Here is a 16,529-nt window from a genome sequence, read left to right as displayed (position 1 = left end):
AACAAGTAATATTTAAGAATTTTGTTCCATGTACAGGTAGCTTTTTTCACAATGGGAAACCCCTTGTTTAAGAGGTGAATCAAATGCAGGCTTAAATTTTTACTTTTCTCAAGGTTGGGTGTACAAGGACACCGTTAAAGGACTAAATAGATCTTTGTTGTCCATAAAGTAATTTTCACCCCTCAATAACCTATTATTTTATTCATTTCACAATAACATCCCACATTTGTCAAACAGCATCTTTCTCTTCATAACCCTTTGTCATTTCCCATGAATCCTTTCAAGACCTCCTTCATCAAACAATGCTTCCCACCCATAATGTTTTCTTTTTCCAAATTTTTTTCCCATCAAAACAGCAACTTCCTCCACCATCTTGAATATCTCCTTGGCACCTATCTTTCAGTCCATGTTTTTCTTTCCATTAATCAGCAATCTTGCATCTCAGCAATGTCTAATATTTTAATGACTTCTTGTCTCAGTGTCCATGCCTTTATTCCATATAATGCCACATTCAAAACTAACGTCTTGATCAGTCTTTACTTCAATTATCTATTTATCCTTCTGGTCAGCAGCTCTTTCATTTTAGTAAATGCTGCTTTTGCCACTGTAACTTAAGTACAGGTCTTTTCTGTGCATTAGTTATCCTCAAATCTCTGCAAAGATACTTCCAAAAAACAATTTCAAGTAGTTTGGGAAAATGTACCAATATACCCACATCTGGAAGTGTATGGATTGGAGACTGAACTAATATGAAACATACTCATGCTATAATTAGAGATGCATTAAATACATTTTAGTATAAAACAAAATGGATGTAGGTAGGTTGTTTTACAGAAGTATAGCAGAATACCATTTATTTTAGCTGATATTTCACACCACTATTTCTTCATTATTAATATGCATACTAGGCCTCTCATCTTCCTTGAGACACTACCTAAAAAACAAACTGTTCCACTCATTCCAGCTATTATCCATTTAGAGTTATGTTCAGTTTAATATCAAATCTGCATTATATCTTTATTTTTTTAACATTACATTGTATTACAAAGCCTTTTACTAGTAGATTCAAATTATTTACTAGTTTCTGCATAACCTCTTCAGAACAGGTCATTGGTTCATTGTCATGTATAAACCAGTCTCAATTCACCCTTTAAAACTTGGCTTTCACTCCTTTGTACAGTTCATCCACACTTTCAAAACCACTGCTCTACCATAACTGTAGAAAAATATCAGAGATAGAACACACCTCGGTATAGCTCCTCTTCCTACTAATTCAGGTTCTGATTCATTTTCCACATACACTCCCCACCACAGTTTGACATCACAGTCCAATTTGTTGTTCTCAAGTACTTTAAAGATCTTCTTCCAAGTGTAACCAAGTTAATATAGTTCTGCTTCTACAAGCTTACTCCAACTATACTTGCATCAGTTTTTATACACAAAACAAATATTTGTCACATTCCACTTCTTCCTTTCACACAACTTCTCACAACAAAGTTTAAAAACAGACTAGTTCCAATACACTTCCATCTTCTCCCACAACTGCATTTCTAGCTCCCACTGCTGCTAAGTAACGATGTTTTTCTTTTCCTTCTACTAATTCCATCACATGGTCATATACTTTGTTCACTTCTGTACTCCACAGTTGGCATGTATACTTGAATTATAACATCTAATGATTCCACCTTTACTTGCCACATTGCAAATAAAGCAATTCCAAGAAAATGGCAACGTAGAATAGGTGGTTATGAACACTGCTATAACTCAAATATTTTTTAAAAGACCAAACCTATGGTACACTGTGGAATTAGAATTCACATTTCTACCATTACTGTATTTCCTTGACTTTTAACAAGTACCTATATTACAATTACTGTGACAAAATTATTTCAACATGTGAACTGAAATAAATTATTATTATAGTCTCCAAATTATACCTTCCTCCAGGTTTGACCTTTTAAGTTTATAACGTATAACTATTACACGTGTTATTTATATTTTACTAATTTAAACCTAAATCTATTCTCTTTCTGGGCAATGCATGATGTCATCACTTGGTAAAGTAATTCGTAGTAACTGCCATTTATTAAATAAACAAATATTCTAGTAGCGCTGATACTAACAGTAGTATTTTTTATGTCATGTTGTAAAATAAAGTACTATTACTTATTAATATTAGGAATATTAACGAAATTTAACTTGACCTTAGTTATCAGAGTAGGCAGCAAGTTCAATAACTGCAGTTGAAAATGAAATAGTGAGAACAACATTAAGCATAAAATCAAGTGTTTTAAGAAATTTCTTAGATCTGTTTTTGTTTTTAAAAACGTCAAAATATTATTTTCACTATCAGTAAAAAATACTGGCCGAATAACTAGCATAGAAAATTTGGAATTAGTTGAAATATTGACATTCTTGAAATTAAAATAAAAAAAGCCGTTTAGTTTTAATATTGTGGTTATGCACGCATACAGCAAAGAAAACATAAGGGTGTTTTATAGTCACTTGTTAATAACTTAACACAGTAAAAAATTATTATTTTATTCAATACAACGTAGACTAACATTTTTTTTGAAAATACAAATAAAACTACAAACCCTTACCGTAAGTCACTTTAACACTTTGGATAAACATACGTCCAACAACAACCTGCACGCGTATAATTAACACATCGTCAAATCCCCTGTCGAGAGATTTTTATACAACCTTTTGACTTAATCATAAATAAGGGCCGTTTTCTTTCAGTATTAGCTGAATGCCTGTCGAATGACGGTAAACACTGAATTGTTTTCCATTTGAAAATTACACTAACATAAATATTTTATTTACATTTTTCTACAAATGAATTATATTATTTTTTTTTTTACAAAAATGTCCTTTTTCTAAAATTTCACGAAATGTTTTTTATATATTTGGGAATATCCTGTAAGTGGGCCTTGATTAAGATTTTGACACACGTATAATTTTAATATCATATTTAAATCTACTTCTTGATAAAACCATGTAGATTGAAATATGCAAAAAAACTGTTATCGAAAAATATTCCTAGAAGATGAAATTACAACAAACTTAAACAAAACGCTGTTACATCAAGGATCAAACAAAAACAATTTATTAAACTGTGAGAACAACATAAATTCAAAACCTTCAAACAATTGGGCCTGGCATGGCCTAGCGCGTTAAGGCGTGTACTTCGTAATCTGAGGGTCGCGCGTTCGCGCCCGAGTCGCGCCAAAACATGCTCGCCCTCCCAGCCGTGGAGCGTTATAATGTGACGGTCAATCCCACTTTTTCGTTGGTAAAAGAGTAGCCCAAGAGTTGGCGGTGGGTGGTGATGACTAGTTGCCTTCCCTCTAGTCTTACACTACTAAATTAGGGACGGCTAGCACAGATAGCCCTCGAGTAGTTTTGTGCGAAATTCCAAAACAAACAAACTCTTCAAACAATTAGATTACAAATTTTATCACTGACAAAAACACTTGGAAAATGTGTACCTGTTTAGAATTGATATAAACTTTAAATTTGAATAATCAGTACACCATAAATCTCAATGTTGTTAATTTCAATAAATTAACAAGAGGCAGAGGGGAAAAGACTTGGACTTATTAATCCAAGCCGTGGCATTGGATCCCAAGATCCCAGCCACACCTTAATCCTGATCTTGGGCCGTTTAAGAAAATTTTTAAGTGTTTCGTCTACCGCCTGCTGACTTGTTTTTTCTTGGTCTTTCTTCTTCAGTCAGTTCATCGACCAACAAAGCCAACGTCATGCCACAAATGTCTGTGTGAGCTATGTCTTATTAAAAGGCCCGGCATGGCCAAGCATGTTAAGGCGTGCGATTCGTAATCTGAGGGTCGCGGGTTCGCACCCCGGTCGCGCCAAACATGCTCGCCCTTTCAGCCGTGGGTGCGTTATAATGTTACGGCCAATCCCACTATTCGTTGGTAAAAGAGTAGCCCAAGAGCTGGAGGTGGGTGGTGATGACTAACTGCCTTCCCTCTAGTCTTACACTGCTAGATTAGGGACGGCTAGCACCGATAGCCCTCGAGTAGCTTTGTGCGAAATTCAAAAACAAACAAAATCTTATTAAATGTTGCCAAACAATATGAATGGGCGTCTTTCCCCAGCTTTGCTTGTTTCAATAGTTGAAGCGTGATTCCCATTTCACCCTTTTGGTTTAGCTTTTCTGTTAAGCAGTGTGTTTTGAGCAGTTACACATTTATTAAGATCACTTTGTGTTAATCCATATCTTACTGTTCTACAGCTAACATTCACACCTGTACTTACAACTAGGTTCTTGGTATGATTTAAAGTGGCCAGAGCTTTCTCTATGAAATTATTCCGTGATGATAATAACAACAAAAACAAAACAAAAAAACAGAAAGAGGTTGTACTAACCCAGAAACAAGAATGAAGTAGCTCTTATGCAAACATACCTGGATGAATATCTGTAGAACTGCTAAAAATAAGTAGTTGGAAATAATAATATTTCATTTCATGACTTTTGGACAGTTATTTCACTTAATTATTTGCATGTTGGTTAGCCAATTATCAATATTCAGGTAACATATATAACAAGTAATACTAATATTCTAATAATACAATTTGAAGAACAAAAATATAAGTATGATACAAGACTGTAATATTGTTTTATCTTTGCGCCACCAGTGGCTCAGCGGTATGGTTGCGGACTTACAACACTAAAACCGAGGTTCGCTACCCGCGGTAGGCAGAGCATAGATGGCCCATTGTACAGCTTTGTGCTTAATTCAAATCAATAACCTTTTATTAGTTGCATATAAAACCAGTTTTATTCTCTTCAGAAATTATTTTGACTTCACTCCTGATGTCCCTAAATAAACAACTTTATTTTGCGTAATAATTTTAGCTTCTCTAACGCTAAGATTAAGAATGTGCATTTTTCAGCCTGACTTTGTTTATGTTTTGTTAGTTTATCTTCAAAACTCAGTCTCACCCTGTTAAGCAGCATTTTTGTTATTTCAAATTTAAATATTTTGCAACTTTATTTAAAACAATTTTAGATTTATTCATACATAATCGGAGTTGAAGAAAACAGAAAACATATTCCGTCTTACATTATTTGTCAGACCTTCTATTTAGTAGACTCTACAAATTTACGTGGAAAGAAATCTATGTAACAAAAAATATCACCTAGTGGGTAGGAGGGAGCAATTTTGGTGCTATTACCACTGATACTAAAATTATAGCGATTCTATTTTTTAAGTGTGTGTGAAGCTGAATTCTCATAATCTAATGTGTAAATAGGGTGTTTTTTTATTGTAAAAATGGCATTTTACACATGTCAGTGAATGTACAGTTAAAAAGGAAGGACAAGCTCTGAAAAATGTTGGTTCACAGTAAAAGTGGTCGGTTCTGGAAGAAGTCCTTTCCTGAACCTCCGACTTTCACCAATGCTGAAGGGACCCTTATTTATGCCCTGACAGATAAAGTTCGAGGTTATCACTTCAAACAATTCTTAAGTGAAGAAAAATCTGACAGAGACAGCTGTTGTGGCAACTTCCATCATGGCCCCCTCTCTCTCAAGCCATTACCTTCAGTTGAGGTCAATACTGACCAAAAGTAAGAGTGTATACAACACATTTTCGCTTTGTGAGATAAGAAGGCTGGATAATAGTGAAAGAGCAGAGTTGTATAAATCCTGACATGATGTTTGTGCTCCAGTGATACCTCTGCTCAGATGTTGATCCTCGAAAGATTATCAGAGCAATTTACTATTATTGTAGACGATAGACTTTCCTAAAAATTGCCAATGCCTTGCCAAGCTGCATAATATATGAAACTTTTTATTTCCACTGACACCACAGTAGGTGCAGGAACACTGTGAGTCACTAAATTGTAACTGCTGTTAGTTCAGCCCTAAAATACTAATGGAGTCCAAGTCGGATCTGATTATTGACATAGGGAAGCAAAGTAAAAGCTTGTGCTAAAAGGTTCTGTGGTCAGTACAGCTTTTTCAGGGCTAGGTGATACTTCGGCATACCTATGAAAATGCATGCTAGAGTAACAGAGTTTATTTAACCCTGGAGGAAACCATGTGTCACACACTTCAAGTGAACCCACTTTTCTGATTAGTGAACAACCACTCCAACTGGTGAATAGTGACCTACCATATATGTATAAAATGTATATCTCCGACTATGTTTGTCATATGAACTGCAGAGTGAGACTAATTGTTACAAACTTTGGTTCTCGTATTGACCTTCTCTAGATGAGTGCAATGAAAAAATCTCACTCACCTTCACCTATGCAACAGATCAACTGAATTATTATGGAAAATCGCCCATTGCCAATTGGAACAAATGAAGAAACAGTGACTTGTATACAAGTATCCTGTGGTGGGAATTTTTGTACCTCCATATATGTAAGTTGCGTACATTGCTTGTCAAGCCTTCTATTTAGTATACTCTACACATTTGCATGGAAAGGCATTCATGTGACAAAAATACTACATAGTTTGTTTGGAATTTCGCACAAAGCTACTCGAGGACTATCTGTGCTAGCCGTCCCTAATTTAGTAGTGTAAGACTAGATGGAAGGCAGCTAGTCATCACCACCCACCGCCAACTCTTGGGCTACTCTTTTACCAACGAATAGTTGGATTGACCGTCACATTATAAAGCCCCCACGGCTGGGAGGGCGAACATGTTTGGCGCGACGCGGATGCGAACCCGCGACACTCAGATTACGAGTCGCACGCCTTAACGCGCTTGGCCATGCCGGGCCTATATTACATAGTAGGTAAGAAGGAAGAATTCTGGTGCTATGATTACTGATACTGTTATTATGGCAATTATGTTCTTTAAGTGAGTGAGAAACTGAGCTCTTTAATGCTCCAATGAGCATTAAACTGAAAACTTTGTTGAAATAAACGATAATTTAGCTGTCAGAGTACCAAGTTATTCTGCTGATGATTTCACTAATGATTAGATGTAAAGATTCAAAAGCTCTGGGAAGAGCACTGTGAAACATATAACAAGTTTGAGCATTTATTAACGTTCACCAGTGTCATGAGCAGTACAAGCTGAAGAACATGGTGTGCATGTATACAATCTTTGGAACTTGTACAAGCAATTACAGATGTACAACATCGTATTGCACTGTTTTTATCAACCACTTAGATGTGTTTTTCTGCCCGTGTTCTCGCAAGTGATCCCAATGGTTTGGAGAATATTGTTTATTTTGTTTTGAATTTCGCACAAAGCTATGCGAGCAATATCTGTGCTAGCTGTCCCTATGTTAGAAGTAAAAGACTAAAGGGAAGGAAGCTAATAATCATTACTCACAGTCAACTCTTGAGCTACTCTTTTATCAACGAGAAGTGGGATTAACCGTACCTTGTAACGCCATCGTGGCTGAGGATTTGTTTGTTTTTGAATTTCGCACAAAGCTACTCGAGGGCTATCTGTGCTAGCCACCATAATTTAGCAGTGTAAGACTAGATGGAAGGCAGCTAGTCATCACCACCCTTCACCAACTCTTGGGTTACTCTTTTACCAAAGAATAGTGGGATTAACCATAACATTATACCCTCCCTAAAGAGGTGAGCATGCTTGGTGTGACGGTGATTCGAACCCGCGACCTTCAAATTACGATTCGAGCGCCTTAATTATATATGGTATGTGGAATATACCTTCTTTATTCTCAACTAAAAAGTAAAACATTTCTTGTTGACCAAAAATTGTATTCTTTAACACATATGGTGCACATGTTGAACGAGAAAATGGCCTTATTATTACAGTTGTCAGACAATTGACATTTTACTCAGGTTTAAATTCTGTGTTATGGGTATAAAGGATGAAAAGGTGAAGTGCTTGGCATAAATCTCTCAACAGTCTGAAGGAAATGCGATTGTTCTTAATTTTGTGCATGTTCGACTTATCAGTATTGTGCGTCTTGTGTGATAAATAAAGTGCTTTTGTTTGAAATACAGACTTATGCCCATTTCATTCTACATTTCAGACAGGACAGATTTCAGTTAAACTTTATACTGCATTTTCTGTTCAGCTTCTATTTAAAACGGTGCTTTTTTTACACATAGACAGTCATTGCAGTTAGTATATTTTACTTCGTCAGATAGCTCCCTAGTGGCACAGTGGTATGTCTGCGGACTAAAACACTAAAAACCGGGTTTCGATACCCGTGGTGGGCAGAGCACAGACAGCCCATTGTGTAACTTTGTACTTAATTCAACACAAACAAACTTCGTCAGATTTTACGTATAAGCCAGATTATTTACAGTATGTGTTTGTGACTTGTTGCAATTAATGTCAACAGTAAACAAACAACACATAGTCCACTTATTTTAAATTAATACATTAAAACAATTCAAACATATATACAAACACTCATTGCACTGTTAATTATCACAGTTGTATTCAGAAGTTTAATGCTTTAAGTCATCAACTTAAGGCAACTAGTCATCACCACCCACCGCCAACTCTTGGGCTACTCTTTTACCAACGAATAGTGGGATTGACCGTCACATTACGAGTTGAACGCCTTAACCCATCTGGCCATGCCAGGCAGATGTTTACATAATAAAACAAATTAGGCAACCTTCAAAATGTTTTGCGTGGGAGCGTAAAAGCTTCCTTTAATGGTGGCCACAATATTTGAAATTATATAAATAAAATTGGTTCGCATTACTTTCTTTCAAAACTACCAGTTCATCCCTTAAGTAATGTCCAATTTTAGGTTCAGAAAACCAGAAAAGATTTCAAATGCTTTTAATGTTATTTAATCAATAATGTATGTTCCATTATTATTAATTACTTCCTGCCAACGATTCAGAAGCTTCTCAATGCCACTTCTATAAAATTATTGGGGTTTGGACGAAAATAATGTAGATAGAGTAGTTTTGACATCTTCATGTGTTCCAAGCTCTTTTCCATCGAGATAGTTCTGCAAACTTCGGAAGACATAATAATCAGATGGGGTAAGTTTTGGAGAATAAGGAGGATGTGGAAGTTTTTCCCAGTCTAACTCTTCAATTTGTGCGGATGTGATCCTTGCTGTATGGGGCCGTGCATTATCCTGATGTAACACAACACCTTTTCGATTGATCAAAGCAGGCCTCTTTTCTTTCAGTGCAACATTCAAGCGCTCTAACTGTTGGCAATAGAAGTATGATTTAATCAGTACATTGAGTGGCAGTAACTCAAAGTGGATCACACCAACAATATCCCACCAAACGTCTAACAAGACTTTCTTTGGGTTAAGGTCCATTTTGGACTGTGCCTTAGCCAGTTTACCTGCACTAAGCTATTGTCTGCAGCGCTTAACATTTTTATAATATATCTATTTTTCATCTCCAGTCACTAACCTGTTCAAAAAAAGGTGAGTTATGTTCACGAGAGTGCAGAGAAGTGCAAATGTCCACTCTTGCTCTAAGGTTGGCTTCTGTCAAATCATGGAGGACCCATTTTCCAAGTTTTGACACCATTCCACGCTGTTGCAGATGACGCTGAACTGTTGAATGAGTTGAATTACATTTCTGTGCTAGTTCTTCAATTGTTACAGCGCAATCTTCATTAAATGCAGTCAGCAACAAGCCATTATTAAACTCAACAAGACGACCTGAACGTGGCGCATTACTTAAGCTGTAGTCACCTGATCTGAACTTTTGGAACCACCTTCGACATTTTCTTTCATTGAGAGACTCCGTACCATAAATTCCTTGAATGTTTCTGCTACACCATTGCCTTTTTTCCAACTCATAAAGCATTATATGCTTAACGTGCTCCTCAGATACAGCCATCTTCATAAGGGTTTATTTGATTAATGATCTGAAAAAGTTTAGTTGGGTTAGTTTCTTTTATTTTTATGAACATTTTTATACATGGCTTACCATGTACTTTAGGCATTAAAGTCTATTACAACAACAGAAATGATGATGCACTTTCTGCTTTAAATTTTCGGACATTATTCATGGGATGGCATGATGGCACTAAACTGTTAAATTGAGAATTAGTCTGAAAGATAACAGTAAATGTTTTAATCATCACTCCTTTCAAAGAATACTTAGAGAGAAAACCTATTATTTTTATCTTCTTGACAAAAACAACATAATTTAAACCAGTCAAGGCCAGTTGACAAAATGAAATTGATGGTATTTTTCTTTGAAAGTGTTATTTGGAAAAGGCAAGTCATGTAAAAAATAGCTAATAAAAAGAACCAACTGCAAAAAAAGGAATGGAGATAACTGTTTTCAAAAACTCCTAGATAAATACAACTAAAACGAACAAACTAAAAATGGCAAGACAATCTTCAGCAAGCTTATAGGTGAAATTATGGTTTTGATCCAGAAATAGGCTAGTGTAAATTTTAATTTGTATTGTCTGTAAAGCACCACTATAAAAATTAAAAACTAACTGACCAAAAATACTTTCTAATCGTTTTAGTGCAAAATTGCACAACGTGCTTTTATTGTAAAGAGCTTGTATCGTTTTATTTAATACTAATTGGAAAAAAAAACTATTATTTGAAGATTGTCTAAACAATAACAAAGGTAGTTTCGTGTTCTGTCCTGTCAGAACTATAAATGGTTAAACTGTAAATAATAGCATGGTATATTCTTTCAACTGTGACTAGAAATTATGTAACATATTTGATATAGATTAAGGAGATAATCACTGGAGAAACGGCATGATTCGTAGATGGAAAAAAGAAAGTCAATATCTAATAAAATACTAAGAGTACATTTAACTTTACACCAAGTATTACTGCACAAGGTCAACTGGAACATAATATAAAAGACCATTTTCAAACTATCTGTTACAGTAATCACATAATTTAGAAACTAACGGCTGAATAAAATGGATCCATAAATTGGAAGTGATCCTATTTATAGAAAAAGCTACATAACACATTAAAATAAAACATATATTATAGTCAGAATAAATCGCTCCTAGTGGCATAACGGTGTGTCTGTGGACCCACACCGCTAGAAACCGGGTTTCGATATCTGTGATGGGCAGAGTACAGATAGTCCAGTGTGCAGCTTTGTCCTTCCTTAATTCAAAACAAACAAAACAGAATAAATCATAGTATAAATGTTACAAAAAAGTTCATGTTTTGTTTAAAAGTAACCTAAAATATTCAAGTCGTGCTCATATTATAACATTAAACTTTGTTTTATTTCATGTTCAGTGATTAAACTATGTTTTAGTTCATGCATTATTCACAACTATAACCATTATTAGCCAACAGAAAAAAAGTTAAGTAATCTTTATGTTTACATCCTATATCGCAAAAGGGATCAGGGCTTTAAGCGTTTCTTAATGTAAATTATCTTACATTTCAGGCTAAGCAGACATTATAAACACTAGCCCAATTTAGTAAAAATTGGTTCATCTTCAGAAACGTGGCAAAATTTCTGGTAACTAAAGCTAAAAAGAAAAATATCCTGACCAGATGAAAACTAGAACAAGAATCATTATGTATCACACTGTCAAGTCAGAATGAAAGTTTTTAGTGAAATATCTCGTAATCCTAGATCATTCAAATTATGCACATTTAAAGACCTTGGGGCATCAAAGTCTAGACTCATTTTCAGAAACACTCAGTCGCGTTTTTAGGAGCTACCAGGAACATAATGGATTTATTTATTTTTATAATATGCAAATTAGTGAAAGTGGTAATGTTATAAAACATGTGCTGGAATATGTCTTCATACCTACAGCACTGTTCAAAAATGTTATAACAAGTGTTTGTTTGTTTCAAATTTTGCGCAAAACTACACGAGGGTTATCTGAGCTAGCTGTCCCTATTTTTTTTTTATGTAGAGGAGCGAACAACGTTTCGACCTTTTTCGGTCATCGTTAGGTTCACAAAGAAAGTTTGTTTGTTTTTGGAATTTCGCACAAAGCTACTCGAGGGCTATCTGTGCTATCTCTACACTCCTACACTCAGTTACACAACCCCTTCAAACATGTGGTCAGCTATCGGTCAGTTACCTCTTTCTTTTTTTGTGAACCTTATGATAACCGAAGAAGGCCGAAACGTTGTTCGCTCCTCTACATAAAAAAATAAAAACAAATTCTCAACCCAAACCAGCCGTTTTTACATATATATTTTTCTCTACAAATGGGTTTTCTCGTCATTACTGATCTCAACCCAATTGAGCAAATCTGGGATTTGAAAGATAAAAACTTATTGGGAGTATATTATAGACATTTGGAGTAAAATCTCAATAGATACTTTGATTAAATATGTTGCAACAATGCTTGAAAGACTTTTTGGAGTCATTGAAACTAAAGGGGGAACACCTAAAATATTAACTGTTTGCTGAGCACAAGAACTTCCACTGAGTTTATGTTGTACTAAATATAAAGATTAATAAAATCTTTATATTTCACCTGTGATTTTACCTTCAAGTGTTCTTTGATAGTAGCCTGAGATATAATTTCTTTGTCCTAACACATTTACACAGTACTGTATTTCAGTATATTTTCATACAAAATCATAATATGAAAATGCTCTTTTTTTTCTGAGAAAAATATCAAAATCTAGATAAAACAATGTTAAGAATACATGCTACTTTAAATACGATCCGCACTTTAGAATATAGAAATATGATTAGCTAAACAAGTATAATTGAATACGTCTTACAGAACAATCTTTGTGTTATATAACACCTGTCAAAAATACAGAATTAGTATAAATGTATAGCCTTCCACATCCTGTTTACAATGATGTTAATTTGATAAATATTTAAACCTTGCATAAGTATTTGAGAATTTTACTTGATTATACCCAAATAACGAAATATTCTTACCTCATATCAGTGAATGAAATATAGTGGATGTTTTATCTGCAACAGGCCCAAATTAACACACAGTATAAAATTAGGTCCTTTTAAAATTTCGGATCGAAGTGATACATTACGAAAAGAAACAGACACTTTAATCAGAATTTTATAATATTTCAAAAAGTGTTGGAAGCTTGTTTTGAATTTCACGCAAAGCCACTCGAGGGCTATCTGCGTTAGTCATCATTAATTTAGCGGTATAAAACTAGAGGGAAGGCAGCTAGTTATCACCACCCACCGCCAACTCTTGGGCAACTGTTTTACCAACGAATAGTGGATTAACCGTCATATTATAACGCCCCCACGGCTAAAAGGGCGAGCATGTTTGGTGCGACTGTGATTCGAACCCGTAAACCCCGGATTAGGAGTCGTATGCCTTACCACGCTTAGCCATACTGGGCCTAAGAGTGTATGCGTTGGTAGCACTTATTTTTATACGCTAAATGTGAATCCAAATTATTTACACAACAGAAATTAGCCCATAAACCCACTTCAGTTCTGTGCATAGTCTGTTTATTCAGCCTATAAGCTAATTTCGTTAAAGAATATTGGTTACAGACGTCAGGGCATTGAGGCTCCCGTTGTTTTATATAACAAAGAGTACATTCATTTTATTGTTCACAAACACATACACTGAAATATGTCCACATTATATCACTTTATTTGAATATATTTTAACAGTTATACTGTTCTAAGATACACTACTGACCAAAATCTTAAGGCCAATGAACATAAAGAAAAAATATGCATTTTGCATTGTTAGACTTTGAGTAGAGCTTTGAAAAATGAAAATAAGAAAAGGGGAAATAAAAAACCTTTTTAGCATTTAATAGGGGAAATGTGAACACTATGAAATTAGTCTAAATACTAGCTGGTCAAAGTTTAAGACCATACTGAAACAAAGCGTCAATTGGTAAACACATAATGAATTTAGTCATTTGTGTTCAAGCATTAGCATTGTCAACATCTCCCACTGACATCTCCTGTGTTACATTGGGTAAAAACATGGCAAAGGCTAAAATGTTGACAGAGTTTGACCATGGCAGAATTGTTGAACTGCAAAAGCAAGGTCTCTCTCAACGTGCCATTGCTGGTGAGATTGGGCATAGTAAAACTGCTGTTGAAAATTTCTTAAAAGATCCTGAGTGATACAGAATGAGAAATTCAAGTGGTTGACCCAAGAAAATTTCACTGGCATTGAGCAGGATGATTCGACGGGTTGTCCGGCAAGACACCAGCCAATCATTGAACCAGATTAAGGCCCTTACGGATGCAGTATGCAGCTCAAGAACAATAAGACGGCATCTACAAAGAGAAAGACTTTAAAAACTGTAAACGTCTTCAAAGGCCACACCTCCTTCCACATCACGAAACAGCTCGGTTAAACTTTGCTGAGAAGCACCAAACATGGGATGTAGAAAAGTGGACGAAGTTTTTGTTCTCTGAGAAAAAATTTAATCTGGGTGGTCCAGATGGCTTCCAACGTTACTGGCACGGTAAGGATATCTCACCAGAGACATTTTCTACACAACACAGTGGAGGAGGTTCCATCATGATCTGGGGTACTTTCTCCTTCCATGGAACAATGGAACTTCAGGTTATACAGGGACGTCAAACAGCAGTTGGCTACATTGGCATGTTGGAGAGAGCATCCTCATTGACTGAAGGCCCTCGCTTGTGTGGAAATGACTGGATTTTTCAGCAGGACAACGCTGCAATCCACAATGCCCACAGGACAAAGGACGTTTTCATGGCGAATATCGTGATTCTTTTGAACCATCCAGAGTGTTTGCCCAAATTGACTCCATTAAAAATGTTTAGGGGTGGATGGCATGGGAAGTCTATAGAAATGGACGTTAATTTCAAACAGTGCATGATCTTCATGAAGCCTTCTTCACACTGGAATAACATTCCAGCCAGACGTCTGCAAACGCTTATATCAACCATGCCAAAGCGAATGTTTGAAGTTATTCGCAATGACGGCCGTGCAACTCACTACTGAGACCTCTTGTTGGGAACTTTCTACCCTGTTTAGGACTTCTTTTTGGTATGGTCGTAAGCTTTTGACCAGCTAGTATTTAGGCTAATTTCATAATGTTCACATTTTCCCTATTAAATGCTAATTTTTTTTTTTTTTTTTTCCCTTTTCTTATTTTCATCTTTCAAAGCTCTACTCAAATAAGTGGTCGAGTCTAACAACGCAAAATGCATATTTTTACTTTATGTTCATTGGCCTTAAGATTTTGGCCAGCAGTGTATATATTAATCCTAAGGAGGTTCTTGTCGAGATCATGATTCTGACAGTCATATGGGAAATAGAGGAAAGTGTTTTATGATGGCTGCAGGAAGTGTTTCTCATTCAGACTTTTTATTGTAAACTTGCCAATGGAATGAACGGAAAAAAATCAGTGAAATTGTAAGTTATAAGATTTAAAATTTCTTCGTCTTCAACTTCTCAGATGGTGGTGGGGAGATACAAATATCCTGCTCAGACTCTATCCATTCATTTGGATGCTTCATTTTTGGATATTCTAAATCCACATTTGTTTTTGGATTTTTATTGTATCTGTTTGAAGCAGGAGTATAAAACCTAAGATCATATATGAGGACTTGATCCATAAGATTTTTTATTTCAAAGTTGCGCCAAAATTTTGCAATTTTTATACAGTTGATTTATGATTTTTAGATATAAAATAAAGCATTGAAATATTTTTTTTAAAACTTAGTGATTTAGTTTTATTTTTTTACAATAGTGAAAAAGATGTACTAATTTGGTTAGGATAATAATATGAAAACTGGAGATTTGTTTTTCTCAAGAGCAAAAGATCATCTTAGATTGAAAAATATATATATAAAAAAAAGCAATTTGTACTTTCATCTTTCGAAGCCATGACTTTTATAAATAAAGATAAATAAGTGAATAATATTTTGTTTCGTGTGATATTTTTAAGCGTCATTACATGAGTGATAAAAATTTACTTATAATTTTTACAGAGGTCACCCAAAGCTACTCCCTAGCAGCGGCATGGCGGAAAATGTAAACAAAAAACACACTTCCTAGTTACGAGCACCAGCAGACGAGTGATTTATGGTAGACGTAAATTCATCATGGATGAGCAGCGCAATCGGTTAGGGTGAGTATGGATTAAATTTCGATCTTATGAAAACTACATATTATGGACAGAGTAGTTTTTTGATTTCTTTCTTTAATATATATTTGTAGTTAAAAATTGAAGTTGCAGCTTTGTTTCATAATTTCAGATATAAATTATAGTGAGAAAATAAATTATTAAACTGCAATTCAATTCAACATAAACAATAGCAATAGTACCGATAAATTTATTTTAAATTGATCGCGTTGTTGCGCAGAATATAACTGCAAGTTCACTATAAAACTATATATGCATCAGTGATAATATCATTATTACCAAAAGAAATTCAATAATTCGAGTACCTTTGAAAAACACTTTTTCATCATGTCTTTTCTGATTAACTTCGTAAACAATAATTTTAGCATTAGCATAGCAAACGAATTAAAAGTTTAGAACTACAAATTCTTCTAGTAGAAGAAAAACATTGTGCGACCTTTGCATATGTATTAAGTATGAGACAGAGTAATAAATATTAACTGAATGTGAGCAACATTGTCTATTGGTATTTGACGTTAACGTTAGACCAT

At 35.0% G+C, this 16,529-nt stretch overlaps 2 protein-coding genes across 12 annotated transcripts in view; one reads left to right on the top strand and one right to left on the bottom strand.

The window, feature by feature from the left end:
• LOC143230307 (vesicle-trafficking protein SEC22a-like) overlaps positions 1-2,755 on the bottom strand; it is a 30,566-nt gene extending 27,811 nt beyond the window's left edge. For 2 of the 5 annotated variants that reach the window (XM_076463584.1, XM_076463589.1), the window contains exon 1: positions 2,604-2,755. In XM_076463584.1, coding sequence (XP_076319699.1) covers positions 2,604-2,634 — 31 coding nt within the window. In that variant the 5' untranslated portion in view covers positions 2,635-2,755. The remainder of the gene's footprint in view (positions 1-2,603) is intronic. The other 3 variants (XM_076463586.1, XM_076463587.1, XM_076463585.1) reach the window with 2 other exon arrangements.
• A 13,137-nt stretch (positions 2,756-15,892) lies between these two features.
• Positions 15,893-16,529, top strand: part of LOC143230304 (dynein heavy chain domain-containing protein 1-like) — a 261,985-nt gene continuing 261,348 nt past the window's right edge. For 6 of the 7 annotated variants that reach the window (XM_076463582.1, XM_076463581.1, XM_076463580.1 and 3 more), the window contains exon 1: positions 15,893-15,984. The gene's annotated coding sequence lies outside the window, so the exon portion shown is untranslated. The remainder of the gene's footprint in view (positions 15,985-16,529) is intronic. The other variant, XM_076463578.1, reaches the window with a different exon arrangement.

This window comes from Tachypleus tridentatus, chromosome 10 (assembly GCF_004210375.1).
Source record: "Tachypleus tridentatus isolate NWPU-2018 chromosome 10, ASM421037v1, whole genome shotgun sequence".
NCBI lineage: Eukaryota > Metazoa > Arthropoda > Merostomata > Xiphosura > Limulidae > Tachypleus > Tachypleus tridentatus.
Note: the sequence above shows the minus strand (reverse complement) of the source record. Positions and strands in the feature narration are given on the sequence as shown.